The sequence below is a fragment of the Leuciscus leuciscus genome (assembly GCF_965113295.1).
Source record: "Leuciscus leuciscus genome assembly, contig: HAP1_SCAFFOLD_399, whole genome shotgun sequence".
Taxonomy (NCBI): Eukaryota; Metazoa; Chordata; class Actinopteri; order Cypriniformes; family Leuciscidae; genus Leuciscus; species Leuciscus leuciscus.
The window spans coordinates 8012-27452 of NW_028118340.1; the positions used below are offsets into that span (position 1 = coordinate 8012).

A 19441-nucleotide genomic window follows, 5' to 3' on the forward strand; every position below is an offset into this window, starting at 1 on the left:
GAATTTAATAGCAGGGACTGTATCAATTTTCTTTAAGGATTTACAAAATCAAATAAAAGTCATTTTTTAATGCATTCACATTTGGAAGAGATTTTGTGAAACGACATTTCTGGATATAGAATTTAACAAACAGTATAATATTATTTATCAAATATTCTACTTTTTTATTTTTCATTAAAAGTCCATATTTGATCCCATTCCAGGAAAAAAAATCCGATCGTGACGTAACTCTTTGATAGCGAGAAAGTTAACCTGCGCATGCGCGGCCCCGCCCACTAAATCCAGCGTGGTGAAGCTCTCTAGCTCCTCCCATTTGGCGCTGCATCGAGTACCAATATTCATGAATTTCATCCGGTCCCTTTCCACAGGTGTATTAATCAAGCACAATGCAGTCTGCATTCATAATCTAGGTGCTTGATTTTATACACCTGTGGAAAGGGACCGGATGAAACCCATGAAAAAAAAAAAATATATATATATATATATATATATATATTTTTTTTTTTTTTTTTTTTTTTTTTTTCATGGGTTTCATCCTGCTGCCGAGGCACGGCGTCGACGCGCATCTTGGGGATCGCAAATGGATCGAACAGCGGGGTTTGAGACGGGCCCCGCCCCCTACAGAAAGGAAGATATCTAGAAGAATGTCAGTAACCAGACAGTTTTAGATACCATTGACTTCCATAGTAAATATTTTTTCCTACTATGGAAGTCAATGGTATCTAAAACTGTCTGGTTACTCACATTCTTCTAGATATCTTCCTTTCTGTTCAGCAAAAGAAAGAAAATCATACAGGTTTGAAACAACATGAGGGTGAGTATATGATGACAGAATTTTCATTTTTCGGTGGAGAATCCCTTTAAGAAACACAGAACTCACTCTTGCACTCACACTTACAATCTCACACACACACACACACACACACAGATATGTGGTTTATGAGGACTCTCCATAGGCGTAATGGTTTTTCTAAATGTACAAACTGTATAATCTATCCCCCTACACTAACCCTACCCCTAAACCTACCAATCACAGATTTAGTATGTTTTTAAAGCCGTTTGGTTTAGAAGGACACATATGTCCTCATAAACCATGTTTACGTTGTAATACCCATGTCATTATACACATTTGTGTCCTCATAAACCATATACAAGAACACACACACACACACACACACACACACACACACACACACACACACAATAACACACTATATTTTTGTATTAGCCCCGGGTCTAGCCGGACAGCCTGTGTGGGTGTGGGTGTGGGTGTGTGTGTGGTCATTGAAAATGTGTTCAGATATATATTCTTCACAGAAAATGAGCCAAGGCCAATGAGTCTGAGTTTGAAAAAATAATTAATCGTATAATTTTTCTTTTGATAAAAAATGAAACCGGGTCCTACAGACCCGAACACCATACAAGGGTTAAAACGACACTAACGAGACGCTTAACAACACAGCGTACAAAACAAACATTTTATATAGATATCATATTCTAATTAAATTAATACTTACAATCACAGAAATAATGTCCTTGGCGATGGTCAATTTGCTGCCGCCGCAGCTGCTGCTCGTGTCCGAAAGCTGAATCATACGTGGTGTAACAGCTGTTCTAAATAAGCTACATCTGATTGGTTAATAATAATCCTATTTCAGTATCTTGCCGCACTATTGGCTCGACTGATATAGTAGGCAACCGCGTTTGCCTGCATATTTACGGGTCGTGCAATATCATTTCGGGGGAACATGTGCAATAAATGGGAGTGGCAACACTTTTCATATCGTTGAGAATAAAACAACCGTCCCAACTTTACAAATCCAGGTTCTCTCTCCATGGGGATCATCCATTTCGAAAAGTAAAGCAGATACGGAACCTCGGCCCACGCGAGATGCAATGCGATTGGTTGCTGGACCAGCCAATGGAATTAATATGTGCAATATTAATATTTAAAATTGCCTAGTCATTAGATTTGTGAATTCTTTTTCTGAAAAACAAAATTATATCATTAATCTTTTAATTATTTTGGCGAAGTTTTATATCCATAAGACAAAAATAACTCAAAAGAAACCCTCCTATATTACCTTTTATAACACTGATCTCACAATATACTTAGAATATCTTTTAAACATGAGATCACAAAACAAAAAGCTTATAAAAACAATACAAATTTTAAAGCTTTTCAAATACATATAACTGCCCTGATATTATAAACTTTAATTTCTGTATTTATTATTAATTTTTTATTTTATTATTATTATGTACATTTACACTTTAGTTGTTGTTGTTATTCTTTGGTTTATACATTTTGAATTGTATTTACAGTGTCTTGTATTCATTTAGTTTTTTGTTGCATTGTAGGCTACTTGAAATGTTTGTAATTTAAATAAATAAATAAAAAGCACAATATGTTATGTATACCATGCGTAATAAGATGTATTTCTAAAATCAATACTTTCAATATTATAATATTATATATTATATGACGTTACTGTCACAAAAATAGCTTTAATGGTTCTGTTTTTTTGTTTTTTTTTAAGCAAGTCTGGAGGCTAATGAAATGAAACAGATGAGAATCATTTTCCCATCTAAATACAGTTGATTTTATTGTAATGTGATGATTCTGATGAATCAGAAAAATAAACATATATATAAACATTCGCTTAGGCTGTTTTTAAAATGGACCAAAACAAAGTGAAACCAACGTAACAATTTGAAGTGACCAGACCACTGACATTGATAATAAATATTATTAAAAAAATATATAAGATGGCACCACAAGACGACGTTCACTTGCAGAGCAAATTTAGCACGTTTATAGTTAACTCAACTGGGTAGCAATTGCGAACAATTTTAATAGAGAATTCAAAAATAATTTGGATTTCTTCACCACTACTACTAACCGGTTGGATGGTGTATTAGTGATATTGAAAGCTGATTGGCCTTGATATATATGCAGAAAAGGGCTAATTTAATTATTAATTTATATGATGTCCGATTTATTCTCTCTTGTGCCTTTTTGCGCGCATTTTCCACGGGTTTTAATAATAAAACTGGTCTGAAAGAATAAAAATCATATTAAAGAAAACGTCAACATTAAGGTTGCAATTATTTAATAAATCAGAGTCGATGTGCGCGTGCATGCGTGGTTCGAATTTTAGTTGCTATGTAGGTTATGAATTCTGACTGCATATATATTTACACTCGAACCGGTCGCTGTCTGGGCGTGCGTGCATGTTATGATTCGAATGTTAGTTGCTATGGCGACGCGTTTTATGAATTCTGCGATCTGCATGTATCTCTCTGCTCGACGATCGACCGCTGTCTGTTGATTGAGAGACGAGGCGAATTAACAGACTGACTTTTGCGGAGAATTTTCTGGCCGAAACTTGCTACTTTGAAGCTTTTCCGGATTGCTGAGAGGAGACTTATATTCTTGAAGGACATCGGAGGATATATACTTTTTGAAAAAGGATATATAATTTAATTATATTATATAATTCATATAATTTCTGATAATACTTTTGTTTGATATTTTTTTTCAGGGGAGTAACGTTATTTCTGAGGAGATTTCTATTGTATTGTATTGTATTGTCTTGTATTTTGTTTGTACCGATTTTATTGCAGTTTGGAGGAGGTTGGAGGAGGTTATGGCTCGTAATTTCATGATGGGCGAAAGAGGAAGTGAGTGCTTTAATTTTTTATTTATTTGTTATGGTGTGTTGTACGATGACTGACTGATCCCATTTGATCCCATTTATTTGATTCATTGCATGTGGAATAAACTTGAATTGAATTTGAGTAACTTAACTGAAGTAAAAATCTGTAATTGACCACAGACATTGATTATTGATTATGATTAAACTAACGTTATGTGATATGTGAAATATTCCATCCTTAGAGCACTCCAGATCCAGGAGAGCTGCTTTCGGTCAGACGGCTGGTCGGGAGGTTTGGACGTCCGATTCTGATGACCGTGATCAGGATCCGCTGCCCAGAGATGGACAAAGTAAGTTACACAATTTCCTTACTTGAGTGAAAGTAAGTTACAGATACTTCTGGTTAAATATTACTCAGTTACAAGTAAAAGTTGAAAAGACTGATTTTTACTTGAGTAAAAGTACAGAAGTACTTGTTTTTAAAAGTACTTAAGTATGAAAAATTTAAAGTAAATGTCAATGCATTGTTTTATTATTGTTTGTAATACTTACAGTACCTTATGCCTCTGAATCTATGCCTGCCTACCTACCCACCCTCATATCAATATATAATTTATTTCTAGAACACAGTTCCTGTAGTGGGATTGAATTTGAGATTGAATAAGTGCTCTCAATAACGTCCACAATAGTTTCGGGCTGTTCCCTCAAATAGTGCCCTATTTAAAGATTTTTGGCTTTTAGGATGAATATGTCAGCCACTGTTATAAGCTAGTGTGCTCCAAAACAATGACAAAATGAGCATTTAAAAGACCAAACCCAACATTGAAAATGAAAGTCAGATTGATGTCAGAATCCAACTACTTTCTACTCAAGGACCTTGACATAAATGTAACGTTAGTGGAGTAAAAAGTATGATACTTGTCTTTCAAATGTAGTGAAGTTAAAGTAAAATGTTTCCAGAAAAAATAGTACTCAAGTAAAGTACAGATACTCAAAAAGTGTACTTAAGTACAGTACTCAAATAAATGTACTTTGTTACTGTCCACCTCTGCCGCTGCCAGACCCGACCCAGACACAGAGCCAGGATCGTCCTGGATATTTACCATCTCTGTCTTCTGAGTTTTCTGTTTCTGTGTCCACAGGTCAGGCTCACGGGACGAGGGCGAAGCAGAACCCAGATGTTGGACGTCCGTCCACTTCATCTAACCACTCTCGCAGAGGTCAGAATAGGCTTTTAATAAAGATGTAATGGCTTAGTTTCTATTTCTATTTACAATGGCTGATTTGTCAACTAAACCAACTAAAGTAACGATAACACTTTATTTTGATGGTCCCTTTTGAACATTCTGTTGACTATACGTAACTTTGCAACTACATGTCGACTAACTCTCATTAGAGTATCAGTAGACTCTCTCCTTAATATCTGCAAACTCTTTATTGTAATGCTCCACCAACAGACACTTGTACTGACAACAAGTAACTTTTCAACTACATGTCAACTTATTCTAACCCTACCAGTCTAATACTCTACTAATACAGGGTCCCCGCGGATCCTTAAAAAGTCTTAAAAGGTCTTAAATTCGATTTTTTTTATTTAAGGCCATAAAAAGTCTTAAAAAGTCTTATTTTTACTTATGAAAGGTCTTACATTTCAGATGACACTTTGACTTAGACTTATCTAAATGCTTTCGAAATTAAACCTATCTAATTAGCGTAGGCCTACGTATTATTATTTTTATTTCTATCTTTGTCATCTTTGTGGATTTGCTTGTTCACGTGACAATTCGCGTCACTTACGGCAGTATATTAGCCTACGTCTGTCTCCTGCACGCGAGAGGAGAGAAGAAAACGAGTAAATGTCAGTTCGATTGTAAGTTCATTCTTTATGTGCTTAGGAGTGTGCAATATTGTCTATGAACTATGATGATATTTTAATCATTGTTTTAACTATGTACGAGGCACTGCGAGTGCGAGCTGACATCACGTTTGTCTCTCAGGCTTGCTTTCACTGCGTGATGTGTCAGTGCAGTTATAGATGTCCCCAAATTAGTTTTTGTCTTATATTTATATCATATTATGTTGTTATATTAGAATATCACATGATCAAGAGTGCCGTTTTCCTTTGCACAATTGCAAATGTGCTATTTATTTTATACAACAGTTAAATGAACAATAAAGTTAACATTGTGAGTTACTTTTTGGACACAATATTGTCAATTTTCACTTTATATCGCCGACGAGAATTTCATAATGAAGCCGTAGTCCAACAGACAGATTTGTTTTTTACTGAAATCCGCGTTTTGAACGAATCATTTTAACGATTCAATGAACAAACAATCACTTGTTTTCTGAATGAATCAGCCGTTTGAACCATAGACATCATATAGATAGACGCCCTATCGACCGCTACTGCCTACTGGCGCGGGCGAGCCGTGGGGCCGCCATCTTAGACCGGTCACCCGCTCCACTCAGTGTAATCTGTATGGCAGGTGCAATGAGCTGTCAGCGCATTTAATTAATCATACCTCACTGAATACCGAACTGATTTTCACGCGGGTTTGTTTGCTGCAAAGGTCATTCATGTAGCTATTATACAGGACACATGGTTCGGCGTATTTTAATATTCATAGTAGGCTTAACAGTAATATAATATTCTGATATAAGATATAAAGTGACCAGACGTCCAAAATCAAAATATGTGATGTAGGATATAAGCTATTTTATAAATCACACACTATAAATATGATAAAGAAGCAGAAACAGATAGTTGCAGTAAAGTAAGATATTTTAATAAGTTGAAGAAACGTGTGTGTTTTACATTTACATTGCTTCCTGATATCACGTGCGCAAACACAAATAACCTATATTTATATATATATAAAACAGTTATGTCCGGTCGAACAATGTATGAATTAACTTAAGATTGGATTGCGGTAAAAGTAAGTTTCGTGCCTCTTACAAGTGCTTTCGAACTTCTTTCTGATCTGAATGGTATGTGGAAAACACTTGAGTTGAGGGAGGGAGAAAACACGCAACTGAATGCCTTTTCAAGCGTCTCAATACTTGAAAAACCACAGGAAACTACTTTTAAACACGAAATTACTTGATTTACAGAGGGTCTATTCGCACGTTTATAAACGTTAACGTTACCTGAGGTAATTTTCCTGGACCTTTTTACAGAAGGTAAAAGTCGCCGTAATCTTTACTGACATTGTCCGAAATGATTACTGAGATGGCACATTCGGACGGGACTAAAATAACCGAGAAGCTCTTGTAATTATTACTTTACCCCACCTCTCCATGTCAGGTGAACACCGGCTGGTGCAGTAAACATTGCCTAGCTAACGTTAGCTGGCTACGATATCAGTACAGTAATATCAAAGATCCTTGCTCCTTCTCAATTATCTGGTAATATTCTATTCACAAAATACAACCAATAGTACGGTAATGTTAAAAGTAATCCCCCGGGCCCTATTTGCGATGGTCCGCCGATTAGAACAGGAAAATACTCCACAGTGCTCTAGCATCTTCACTGCTGCCACGCAACGAAACTAGGAACACGACCGGTTTAAGATGGCGGCCGCATTTCTCAGTGCCCAGCGGCCAATAGGGCATCTAGTCTCTATATAATATCTATGGTTTGAACAAATCGGTTGAATAAATGACTCCAACAACTCGCTTATTAAGACAGTGACTTGCCGCCACCTACTGGTGGTTTTAGTTTCATATTTAAAGTATTCTTTAATTAAAACATAAAAAAACTGTACAGTAAATCATTAAATAATTTAAAAATATCATCTAATTATTATCGACAAAACGTTGAAAATATCGAGACATATTTTTGTCAATATTGCGCACCCCTAATGTACGGTATTCATTTTGATTTCTTCAGGTCTTAAAAAGGTCTTAAAAAGCCTCAAATTTGACTTTAAAAATTGTGCAGGTACCCTGTAATACTCTAATGAGAGTTAGTAGACATGTAGGTGCAATTTTACTTGTAGACAACTGAATGTCTGTTGGGAGGAGCATTTTACTATTAAGATTTGAATAGTAAAATGTAAGTTATATCATTATGTCATTGCTTAATTTGATGTCAGAGATGGGTCTAATAGTTGTTTTCATTAGTTTTTTCTTCATTTCAGAAAAAGCTCCAGAACGTCTTAGCCTCAGGATCTGGAAGGCTACGAAGGGACTTTTCAGCTGCTGTTCCGGTAGTGCTGTGACTGTTGTGGAGCGTTTTATTCCAGAACCATCGTCACCTTCTCCAGATCACTCCGGCGTCAAGCCAAATAATGGTAAATCATTATTTCTCCAACATTATTTTAAACAGTATTATCTTGTTTTCCACTCAAAATAAGGCTTGTTTTTACAGAATATTAAAATTATTTCCCCCATTATAATATTATTTTCTCGACCAGCGCTGACATTTTTTAAATAAAACAATGGATCTAGCAACAGACACTCTACTAACTATAAGTAACTTTTCAACTACATGTCAACTTATTCTAACCCTAACGGTCAACTAATACTCTACTAATACTCTAATGAGAGTTAGTAGACATGTGCAGTGTTACTTATAGACCAATTATAGGTTTGTAAACATCCGGGATGCGTGCGCATCGTGGTTGCAGAAAGACCCGTTTAACAGCTGATCCTTACACGGATACGGATAAGAATAATACTAATAGCTCGATTTAAAACATTTTATATTTAATTTTCGTAATGTTCTCCGCATATTTTTTTGACCACTTTTGGTCCCGACATGCGCAGTAGAACCTGCGTGACGCCGTGTGACGTAGGGTGATAATTCCCCTATAGACTTATAGAATGTCTTAAAGGGACCAAAATAAAGTGAAACCAATTTTTTCCAACATTCATCTGACATTTTCGGAACATTCCGAGAACATTCAAAAGTAACGTTCCCATAATGACAAATTATAAAATAGAATGTTCCTTTAACCAAGATAAAACATTTTTGAAACGTTGAAAAAACTGGACGTTTTGAACGTTCAGGGAACATTTAGAAATAATGTTTTCTTAATTGAATGGGAATGTTAGCAAAACGTTCTCAATAAGGCATGAGCTCGATGGCTGTCTGACACACACCAGAAACACACGCACAGAAAGCCGCTTCACAGACAGCATACGATCCAGAAAAGAATTCAATTTCACCACTTATTGCTCTTGAATTGTCAAAAACATGCAAAATTGTCAAAATGGCTGTCGTGCCGAGTATTACAGAGTCAGTTATGTCATAAATAAGACATTGCTATGCATTTAATAAATGTGTTTAATAAAATATATCTATATTTAGATATGGCCCATATGATCTTTACCATTACAAGAACTGAGCCACATGTGCCAGAGTTGGCCAAATGAAGCCTGGAAATGTATGTTTTCTTTTTAATTAAAGATCAGATAAAATAAGAAAAATAACTTTAGCGTTGAATCGGAATCACCTCGTAATCGTGATAATAGTGAAATAAAATTACTATTAATATTGTGAAATAATATGTTGGGACATTTATGCAGGCATTAAGCAGAAGTCAGGTGGATAGCGTGAACAATTCCCATTACTTTAGATTTGTAACTTTACAGATAAGATTTGAATAGTAAAATGTAAGTTATATCATTATGTCATTGCTTAATTTGACGTCAGAGATGGGTTTAATAGTTGTTTTCATTTGTTTTTTCTTCATTTCAGAAAAAGCTCCAGAACGAATGAAGAAACCTGGTCGTTTCCGTAAGCGCTGGAGGGGTTTTTTCAGCAGAAATGTTGTGGAGCCTTTTATTCCTCCAGCAGATCCTGTTTCTGAACCATCATCGTCACCTTCTCCAGATCACTCCGGCGTCAAGCCAAATCATGGTAAATCATTATTTCTCCATCATTATTTTAAACAGTATTATCTTGTTTTCCACTCAAAATAAGGCTTGTTTTTACAGAATATTAAAATGATTTCCCCCATTATAAAATAATTTTCTCGACCAGCGCTGACATTTTTTAAATAAAACAATGGATCTAGCAACAGACACTCTACTAACTATAAGTCTACTAATACTCTACTAATACTCTAATGAGAGTTAGTAGACATGTAGGTGCAATGTTACTGATAGACTTATAGAATGTTTTAAAGGGACCAAAATAAAGTGAAACCAAAGTAACAATTTGATGTGACCACTGACATTGATAATTAATATAATAAAAATAAAAAAATAATAAAAACAGTTTTTGATATCTGAAATGTTCCATCCTCAGGTCGCTCTGGATCCCGGAGAACTGTTTCCACAGATTCCTCTCCGGGCATCACGCCATCCTCAGCTTGGTCCTCACCCTGGTCCTCACCCCCCCCTGAGGCCCATGTCGAGAGAGGAAGTAGAGAGTTGTTGAGTCTGAGCAGCCGAGGCTCGGACAGCGTCGAGGGGAGCTGGAGTGGCGATGGATCGGAGAGCCCAAGCGACAAGGGTTTGTCCAGGTCCAACAGCTTCGAAGGGTTTCTGTGTCCTCCGCTGCCGGGTCAAGTACCTGTCGAGCCAACAGAGACATCAACTGGCCGAACTGCTCGGCGTGCCGTGGACGCTTCTCCTGTGAACGAGAGCTCAACAGGTGAGACTGAAATAAGGCTTGGCAGTGCAAAGTCTACAGATAGAGATTTAGCTATTTCATGCATAACTGAGTCAAGTTTTTAACACGTCCGATCACATTTACTGTTGCTCGACCAGCACTGATATTTTTAAAATAAAACAATGGATCTAGCAAGCTAATAATTGTCTCATATTTTTCTGTTTGTTTTTCAGAGTCCTTTGAGTCTCTCTATAACGTGGAAAAGTTAATTGGATCCGGAGTATTTGGCAGGGTTTTCCTGGGAACACGCAAATTTGATGGCAAAAAGGTAAATCTTACTGAATTGTACAAACATTTTGCTCTTGCATGCATCAAAACACATTTAAAACAATTTACAGATGGTTTAATACTTAATACAAAGCCAGGTGCTTGAAAACTGTTACTGTTATTGAAACTGTTTTTTTGTTTTTTTTTGTGCAGGTTGCCATCAAGCGGATACGCAAGATTGACAATGATCGTTATCTTTATATTGTAAGTTGGCCAAAACCTGAATGTGTATTGAGTTGTTTAAGTGCAGATTACTTTAGTTAATACACCCGTAGGAAGCATTAGGTATAAATGTGATCAACAAATAAGCCTAGAGGCACCAAATAACTTTGAGCTGAAAAGGCTCTTTTGAACGCATCTAAAAAGATCAAAGAATAGTACATTTCAAAATGATGTTTTCTTCAGATTTTTACCCAGCTAACCTTCTGTCTGCTTCTTCTCTCTAGCCTGGGAATCGCGAACCTCTCGTTACAGAAGTGGCGCTGCTGATGATGATGAGGCGAGAACCCATAAGCCCCTTCGTCATACAACTGTACGAGTGGTTTGAACATCCTAAAGAATTCTCTCTGGTTATGGAGTATCCGGAGGCCTACGAGACCTTGTATGACATAATCACTCGTCAACCTTGGAGTGACTGCTTCTCACGGGTCGTCATGAGACAGGCTGTGCGGGCAGTGCTACACTGCATCCATCATGGTGTTTTCCATAATGACATTCATGCTGAGAATTTCCTGTTTGAGAAAGACACGCTAGATCTCAAGCTGATAGACTTTGGCTGCGGTCAGCTATTTAGTAGTGAAGGCTACGAGAGCAACAGATACAGGGGTGAGCATTTTGGGAGTGTGGAAACCTGAAGCTAGTGACTTACAAATTTTTTGATGATGCTTTAAAAAAAAAAAGCTCAACAATGTGCAAATGTCTTCCTTACAGGATTTCGGGAATACTGCCCACCTGAAGTCATTACAGAACCTCGATTCCACGCCGTCCCAGCAAACGTCTGGTCTCTAGGAGTGTTGCTGTACGAGTTGTCGAACTTTTGTCTTCCTTTTCGTAATAGAACGGAAATCACACAAGCCGAAGTTACATTTCAGAACCCCAACTTATCCAAACGTGAGTGAATAATGATGATAACATTGATAAACACACATAAAGCAAACGAGTTGTACAGAAAGTTAAAGGTTATAGTGTGTCAGAATTTTTATATATACTGTAGCTCAACGTACACCGAGAGCATCGCTGTTTTCAAAAATGCCAGGTCACATGGTCATGACTAACCAGCTCTCTCCTTATTAAAATGTGTACAGACTGCAGGGATTTGATTGGACAGTGTCTTGCTCTGGATCCAGCTGAACGCCCCAGCTTGGAGCAGATGTTACAACATCCATGGTTTGTTCGTACACTACGCTAGATTGGAGAAGCTGAGGAGATTCACTCGATCAGTTTCAGGTGTGTGGAAGTGTAACAAGCAGAGTAGGATTATTATCTTTTGTCTTAAATTCTGGATTATTTGTAGTGAGATTTTCAAATTTGTGTTCATTGTAATGTTCTTGTTATAGTCAAATCACCTTCATTTATATAGCGCTTGATACTATATGATAATGGTAAATCATTATTTCTCCAACATTATTTAAAAAGTATTATCTTGTTTTCCACAAAAAAATAAGGCTTGTTTTTACAGAATATTAAAATTATTTCCCCCATTATAATATTATTTTCTCGACCAGCGCTGACATTTTTTAAATAAAACAATGGATCTAGATAAAGTGAAACCAAAGTAACAATTTGATGTGACCACTGACATTGATCATTAATATTATAAAAAAATAAATAAAACAAAAACTGTTTTTGATATCTGAAATGTTCCATCCTCAGGCCACTCCAGATCCTGGAAAACTGCTTCCACAGATTTTTCTCCGGGCATCACATCCGCCATCGCTGCACTGACGAGAATGTCTCCCAAGCGTTGGGCTGGATGTAATAATCCACATAGCCTCTCTCTATTTACTCCCGAAATCTGAACCGCTGAAGACGAGGTGGATTAAGTTTGTTTTTGAAGAAAATGCTCCCTCAACTCTACCAAAATTCGTTTATGTCTGCTCGAATCATTTTACACCGGACAGCTTTTTGAATGAGGCTCAGTATAAAGCAGGTTTTGCAAAAAAATGGCTCCTGAAGGATGTAGCAGTGCCAACTGTTCGTGATCCAGCTACACATCTAGAAGTATGTATTACGCGTTGGTTTTCCAAATTGCCTTTGAATTTGTCAAGTTCATAATAACATGTTAGACTTATAAAGTTTGTGATAGCATGTGATAGCACCATGAGTCCAGCTATGTTGTTATTTTTTTATCGCGCTGATAGTGGAATCTTGATTTGTTAAGGACAGCACATCAGAACAGAGCAGCCAAACCAGAGATGTTGCTTGCCAGACAGACGCAAAACCGCTGACCAAGTCTGTTGGTACTCAGTCATCAATGAAGACGTTTCATGTTCGCTACAGGAGTTCAGGTATGTTTATGTATTACATGATACTGCTTATACAGAGGACCTATAACTAGTCTTGTTACACAATAAGTGTCACATAACAGTAACACACAACTACTTTGTATATTACAGGTGTCCAGACGACAGATACAGTTTCAGACATTGACAGTTTGTCACCAGCAGCTGGTTTAATATTTAGGACCTCTACACCTATAAAGTGGCCATCAAAGAGACCTCGTGTGGAACTGGAGGAAGAGGATGACGAAGAAACCCTAATGGACACATCATCTGTAGTAGCACCTGAAGAGCAAGATTATACATTTGATCCAGCAGAGACGGACACAACTTTAACGGAGACAGCAGAGCAGACATGTCGTAAGTTTCAAAACTGTGCATTTGTTTTAGAACAGGGGTGTCAAACTGAGTTCCTTGTTGGCCACAGCACTGCAGAGTTTACCTCTAATCATTATTAAACACACCTGAGGCAGCTAATCAACTCTCTAAGGCTCATTAAAAAAGTTGATCCTTCTGGAACTGAGTTTAACAACCCTGGTTCAGAATTGTATTATTTTTATTATTATTATATTTTGTTACTTTTGTATTTAATATTTGTTAACCAGTACGAGTTTTTGTTTCTTAGTGCTCAAGCAAAATGGCAAAATGAGACGCTAGATCGCCTGAGTGAAAGGGAAAGGGTCATCGTTGGAGGTGACATGAGGGCTGACTCACCAGGTACATAGTTGTAAATAAGAAGGATGCATGGATGCTCGGGTATTTTCCGGATCATGAAGCATAACATGCATAGGTAGTATCTAACTGAATTCAATGCACTCGTGGTAATAATGCTTTGTGTAATATTACTTTCAAAGGCCACTCTGCAAAGTTTGGAAGCTATACATTGATGGACCTTCAGACCAACACCGTTGTGGACACACCAGAGCTGGTTCAGGTGGGAGAGAAGAAATATCAGTATTTTAAAAAAGTACATTTTGAGAAGTTTAAAACTTCTGGTTTGTCTAAGATGATTGTTTCGTTCCCTATTCTTGTCTATTTCAGAGTAACGAAGTGGGAGGAAGCTACCACATGGAAAAAGGATTACAGAGGAGCCTTGCCCTGTTGGAAGCTCGTGGTGTTACTCTGGAGTGTATTGTAACTGACCGCCACCCACAAATACAAAAGTACCTCAGAGCATAGTTCGAATTACAGGGGGTACTGGGGGGTACTATACCCCCCAATGAAGACCCAGTAGGGGACAGAAATATCAGTTTTGGGGGGGGTCAGATAATTTTTCTGATATTGTGAAAAAAATATAATTACAGTTACAATACAAGTCAACTCCTATTTTCACTGTAGGAACATTTTAATGTAAAGCGATTTCAGACACCCCTATTGTGGACCGTACCATTTTTAACCACCGTGGCTAGAAGGAGATAGAGAACGACTTCACCTTCTCAAGCAAGTGTCAACGTTGAATGACAAAACGCTAGTTTCATAAAGTATCATTCTTTTCAACATTCCTTATTTGTATATTCAAAAATATTTAAAATAATCTAATTTAATAGTTATCATTTTTCAATGTAAATGATTTAATTTTATTGGTAACAGCCTAGTTGTTACGGCATCCAGTCTCCGTGATTCTCCCTGTACTCAATCTCGAGCGCCCTCTCCAGAATACTAAGAGCATTGCATACTTCTCCTAGTATGGATCATTTATGATTACGCTGCACCTGTTCTGAATGATCACTGATTACTCATACTATATCTTACTCACTCACTCAGCGTCCTGTGCGAAGTATTGTTTCAGCCTGTGTTGCATGTCTGAGCGTTTTCCTGAATTATCCTTGCCTTACTTGTTTCCTCGATTGTCTGCAGCCTGACTTCTGACCCAAGCCTGTTCCCCGGACTCTGATTCTCGCTGCCTGCCCTGAACTTCTGCCCGTCTCTTCATTCCGTCGTCTGCCGCCTGCCCCGACCCCTGCCCGTTCCTGGATTCTGGCCATTCGGCTTATTCGTTTTGCCTGGCTTAACTGGTCAATAAACATTGTTGCATATGGATCTGTCTCTGCCTCCTGAATCGCAACACTAGTGTCTAATTATTTTAATTGAATATATTTATCAAATTTAAGAATTTGAAATGAAAGATGGAGCATACATTTAATAAAATTAGGGGAAAATGCCCTTTATAAAGGTAAAAAAAATGATTCTGAGTGTTTTCAAACAGTGATGTAATGAAACATTGACAATTTAAGCTTGAAGGGAGTAAAGCCTCTGTTTAGGCTATTAAGGAAATGTAATTTTGCCAAAAGAAGAACTTTTATTTTAAATAAATGTTCATTTTAAATCAGCCTACTTCAGTGTGATGTTACCAGATTATCATGCTTAACACTAAGAATTTGAATAATTGTAATGTGATGATCAGATGCAGATATCTAAATCAAAGAATATAGGCGGTTTGCGGGTGGATTTTTTTATTTTTAATAGTGGATTCGGGCGACTCAAAGTGCACCAGATTAATGAATTTATCTTTAAAATGTACAAAATTTTCTTCCGGGGGGGCATGCCCCCGGACCCCCCTAGAGGTACCAATCTCCACCAACAGAAAAAATTGTGGAAAACACATTAGGCTATATGATGATCTACAAAAAAATACACATTTTTATTATCTTATTATTAAAATAAATTATTATGATTTTACCAGGAAAGGAAAACCCTGAAATAGGCAATAGGCTTCTTGTAAAGGTATTACTATTTACTAGTAATTAGAATGGTATTTCAGTGCACTTAACTTCTAACTTTTGGGAGTTGATCAAAACAGTTCTCTTTTGGATATATAATAACAATGAGATATTCTGTAGCCTATACTGATTATCAGTTTGTCGCATGTTTAGACCTTGTATGTGTGTTGCACAACACATGTTGCACTTGGCGATCACGGTGGGGATTGATATGGTAGTGGACCATGATGGTCATAGAAGAAGTGAAGGAGCAGTACCCCCCCCAATTATGGTGGGGTAATTCACACTCTGCCTCAGAGAACATAACATCAACCAGTTTTATGATGTGTGGCACATCGAAAAAGGTTTTATTCAATAACATAGATTTATAAGTGGGTATAATATGAAAATTAAGAAATTGTGACAGTTTATAGGCATATCACAAATATTTAGTAGTGGCAAACTGTGAACATCACTGTTTTTATTCTCAGCAGTAAAATGCTTGTCTATATTTTTATTTACAGGGATTGTGAGGAAACTTGAAAACATTTCCAAGATGAAAAATTACGGAACTGGCAGAGAAGCATTAAAAACCACATTTACTGGACTGCATCATCTTCAACCACTGGACCAGAAAGAGTGGCAAAATGGAAATCGATTCTGAACCATGTCAGGAACGTACACAGAGGATCCAAACTTTCCTGCTCGTCTACATCATCTAAAGGGAAGCAGAGATAGAAACAAGTGGCTTGTTGCCAGTATGATACTGTAAACAAATATTATTTTTATGCAACACGACAAAATGTAAAAAAGGGACTGTTAGTCGAAGTGTAAATAACCTAAAATTAAAGTTATTAGTTGTAATTAATGCAATTTTTGTATCATTTCTCATAGGAACTCAGGCATTCTACAAGCTGGAGAAAGTGATGACAAACACGCGGATTTTGAGGGACATCACCAAACTAAGTCCACATCACCAGACTTCATCTTTGGAGTCATTTCATAGTGACATTCTACGGTTTGCCCCAAAAAATGTGGTGTTCCCATTTCTTGGAATGTTGTGCAGGTAATTGAACTGCTGTTAAAATAACTTTACATCACTATAGGCTATTTTCCTGAATTGTGTCTGTGCACTTGCAGACTAAACCTGGCTGAACCTTTCATTACAATGAAAATGCTGGTCGTGCACAAGCAACATCATCAACAGGATATACATTTATAAATACATTTTGTTTTATTGCACAGAGTACCTAGATGACCTGCAGGACCTAATATTTGAGCATGTTTTTGTGGACCCTGCTCCATACATGGATGAGGTACTTAAGATACCCATACTATCAGACCTTTGTGCGGAGTATGAGCGGCCAGACAAGGAGGAGGTCATCTCCACCATGGTGTCCAGATTCAATCATCAGCTGGTAGGAAACCAACATATCTGCCCTGATCATCTGGAAACTCACGGCGAACCCTCATCACCACACAGGCTGGAATCACGACACGTACCCGACGGCCAAGGAAACCCCAGCACCAGCTCACAAAGGAGCGATGTGCCAGAAACCTGTAACGACTAAAACACAGGCACATGTACAGATAGTACTTTATTTTTCAGCAATGTCTTTGTTTTGTTTTGTTATAGCACAGCCTATGCTTCATTTTGTGCTTTCTTATAATTCTATGAAGACTCCTGAAGTTATTTCTTACTATTGTATATAAAATGTCAAATATTCACTAGTTTGTTTACAGTATGTATTGGTTTTGTAGAATCGGCAATGTTTATTTAATTACAAGAATAAAGTAAGATCCATCCACTAATTATTTATACAAATTGTGAAATAATTTTCTTGTATTTGCAGAGTGTATTGTGATATTAATAAATATTAAGTTTGTTCTGCCATATGTGTTGTCAATTTCATGGTTGCAATTCAGAATATAGCTAAGTTTTTACTTTTGTGCAGTCAGTATTTATTTAATTTTATTTATTTAATTTTATTTAATAGGGACACATGTGAACAATAAACCTGTACCACACTACAACATTTATAGCCAAGGCTAATTTGCAATGTCCGTCCCTAGAAGGGCTTTTCACATACATACAAAAAGTACAAAAAATTCATTTACATGTACAGTAACATTACATAATTACATAATTCTGTATGTGTAGGTTGATTGTAGATGTAAATATATTATTATATTATATAGCCCTGCATTAAAATTTTCAAACTTTAATCAAATATAAAAACTTGACATAACATTTAAAAACACTATCGACACTTACTGTACAATTCCACGTAGACGCAAGGTTCCATTAGCCTGGAAATCCAGACCTAAATCTAACTCGCTGAGCAAACTCAACTTGTGCTCTCGTGAGAACTCTGGAATACCAGGGTAAGGTTCCACAGTCGGCTCGATAAATGTATGCATTCTGAAGAGAATACACGTTTAAACAAACAGGATTCAATCCAGGATGCTCAGTCATTATATATATATATAAAGATATTGGGAAGAATGTTGATAAAGCAAACCGGTTTGGTTACCATTGACTTCTACTACATGAAGGGGAAAAAACGGATTAATTTCTCAATATTATTATTTTATTTGTATTTTTTTTGTGTTTGACAGAATAAAGAAAGTAATTGAGGTCTGGAACAACATGAGTGTTTGAGTGAATGATGATGAACTATCTCTTCAAGAGGGAAAAACTTTTTGTTTGCCTTGTCAGTTTATTTATTTGTATTTCAACCCTTAAAGAAATAAGCTACACATGTCAACAACAGCAATAGGAATAAAAATGATCAATAAATGATTTTTATTAATAATATTCAAAAAGAATAATTCCACCAAGTAATATTTCATTATGTAACTGTAGACTGTTTGCTGTTGCCAGCAATTAAGCCACTATCAGTATAAACAGGCTTTTTTAATAAAGTTATCAACACTAAATTAATAAAACATCTGAGAGATTATGATAAAGTACAATTAATGAATGAATTCATTCATTCATTCATTCATACAATCAGAGCCGGCTTCAGACTGCGCTCAGCAGGGGGGCATTTATTTTCAATGGGTGGGCACTAGGTATGGGGACTTTTTTTCGGATATCAGATATCCTATATTTATTATTGCTACTGCCTTTTCTGTTAGCTATTACCATGAAGTGATGCAACCCATACAATAAACACATAAACCATTACACATTGTTGCAAGACGTGCAACTCTTAAGAAATTTGATTAAATAAGGGTTAAATAGGCCTATACAAAAAAATTACAAGACCGACTCTGACCACAGCTTTATTATAAACAAAGCTAACGAACATGCTCACAGTCTCTCACTGACAGGTCAGGATAGTAGTTTAACTGCTATCTCACTGGCGGAAGAGAGAAAAAAAGCTACACATCTTTATTCTGCTTTGCTCTAACATAAGCGTTCACAGTAGCCTACTATTAAAAAAGCATCATGTAACGTTAGTTACCTTCATCAAAACAAATTAAAAACACCAACAACATACACAGAGATTATTCTACAATTTCCATTTACAAGAAAATATAGGCTAAAACAACTGTTTCTCCACGGCCGCGGGAGTGACATTTCAGGACAATGGTCAGCGCAAAACTGAACTAAATAGGCCTACTAAACTATTATTAGTCTCATCATCACAACATAACGTGACAACACACACAATATAGTGAACTTTGACA

At 36.7% G+C, this 19441-nt stretch overlaps 2 protein-coding genes and 1 long non-coding RNA gene across 3 annotated transcripts; 2 read left to right on the forward strand and 1 right to left on the reverse strand.

Moving 5' to 3' along the window:
* Positions 1-2422: 2422 nt before the first annotated feature.
* On the forward strand, positions 2423-10267 carry LOC309491644 (uncharacterized protein; the record flags this gene model as incomplete). The annotated part of the gene is made up of 6 exons (XM_082190700.1): positions 2423-2436; positions 4620-4879; positions 7802-7954; positions 9364-9525; positions 9916-10132; positions 10180-10267. 6 exons carry the CDS (start codon positions 2423-2425, stop codon positions 10265-10267), a joined length of 894 nt encoding a protein of 297 aa, XP_082046826.1.
* A 2688-nt stretch (positions 10268-12955) lies between these two features.
* Positions 12956-15181, forward strand: LOC309491641 (uncharacterized protein). Its single transcript, XM_082190699.1, has 5 exons — positions 12956-13406; positions 13672-13763; positions 13901-13980; positions 14088-14209; positions 14904-15181. The coding sequence occupies exons 1-5, from the start codon at positions 13402-13404 to the stop codon at positions 14938-14940; spliced, it is 336 nt and encodes a 111-aa protein (XP_082046825.1). The 5' UTR covers positions 12956-13401; the 3' UTR covers positions 14941-15181.
* Positions 15182-15756: 575 nt separating this feature from the next.
* On the reverse strand, positions 15757-18086 carry LOC309491642. The gene is made up of 3 exons (XR_014203224.1): positions 18021-18086; positions 17089-17312; positions 15757-16463 (listed from the first exon to the last, which is right to left on the reverse strand). It is a non-coding gene; the product is annotated as an uncharacterized lncRNA (long non-coding RNA).
* Positions 18087-19441: the final 1355 nt, after the last annotated feature.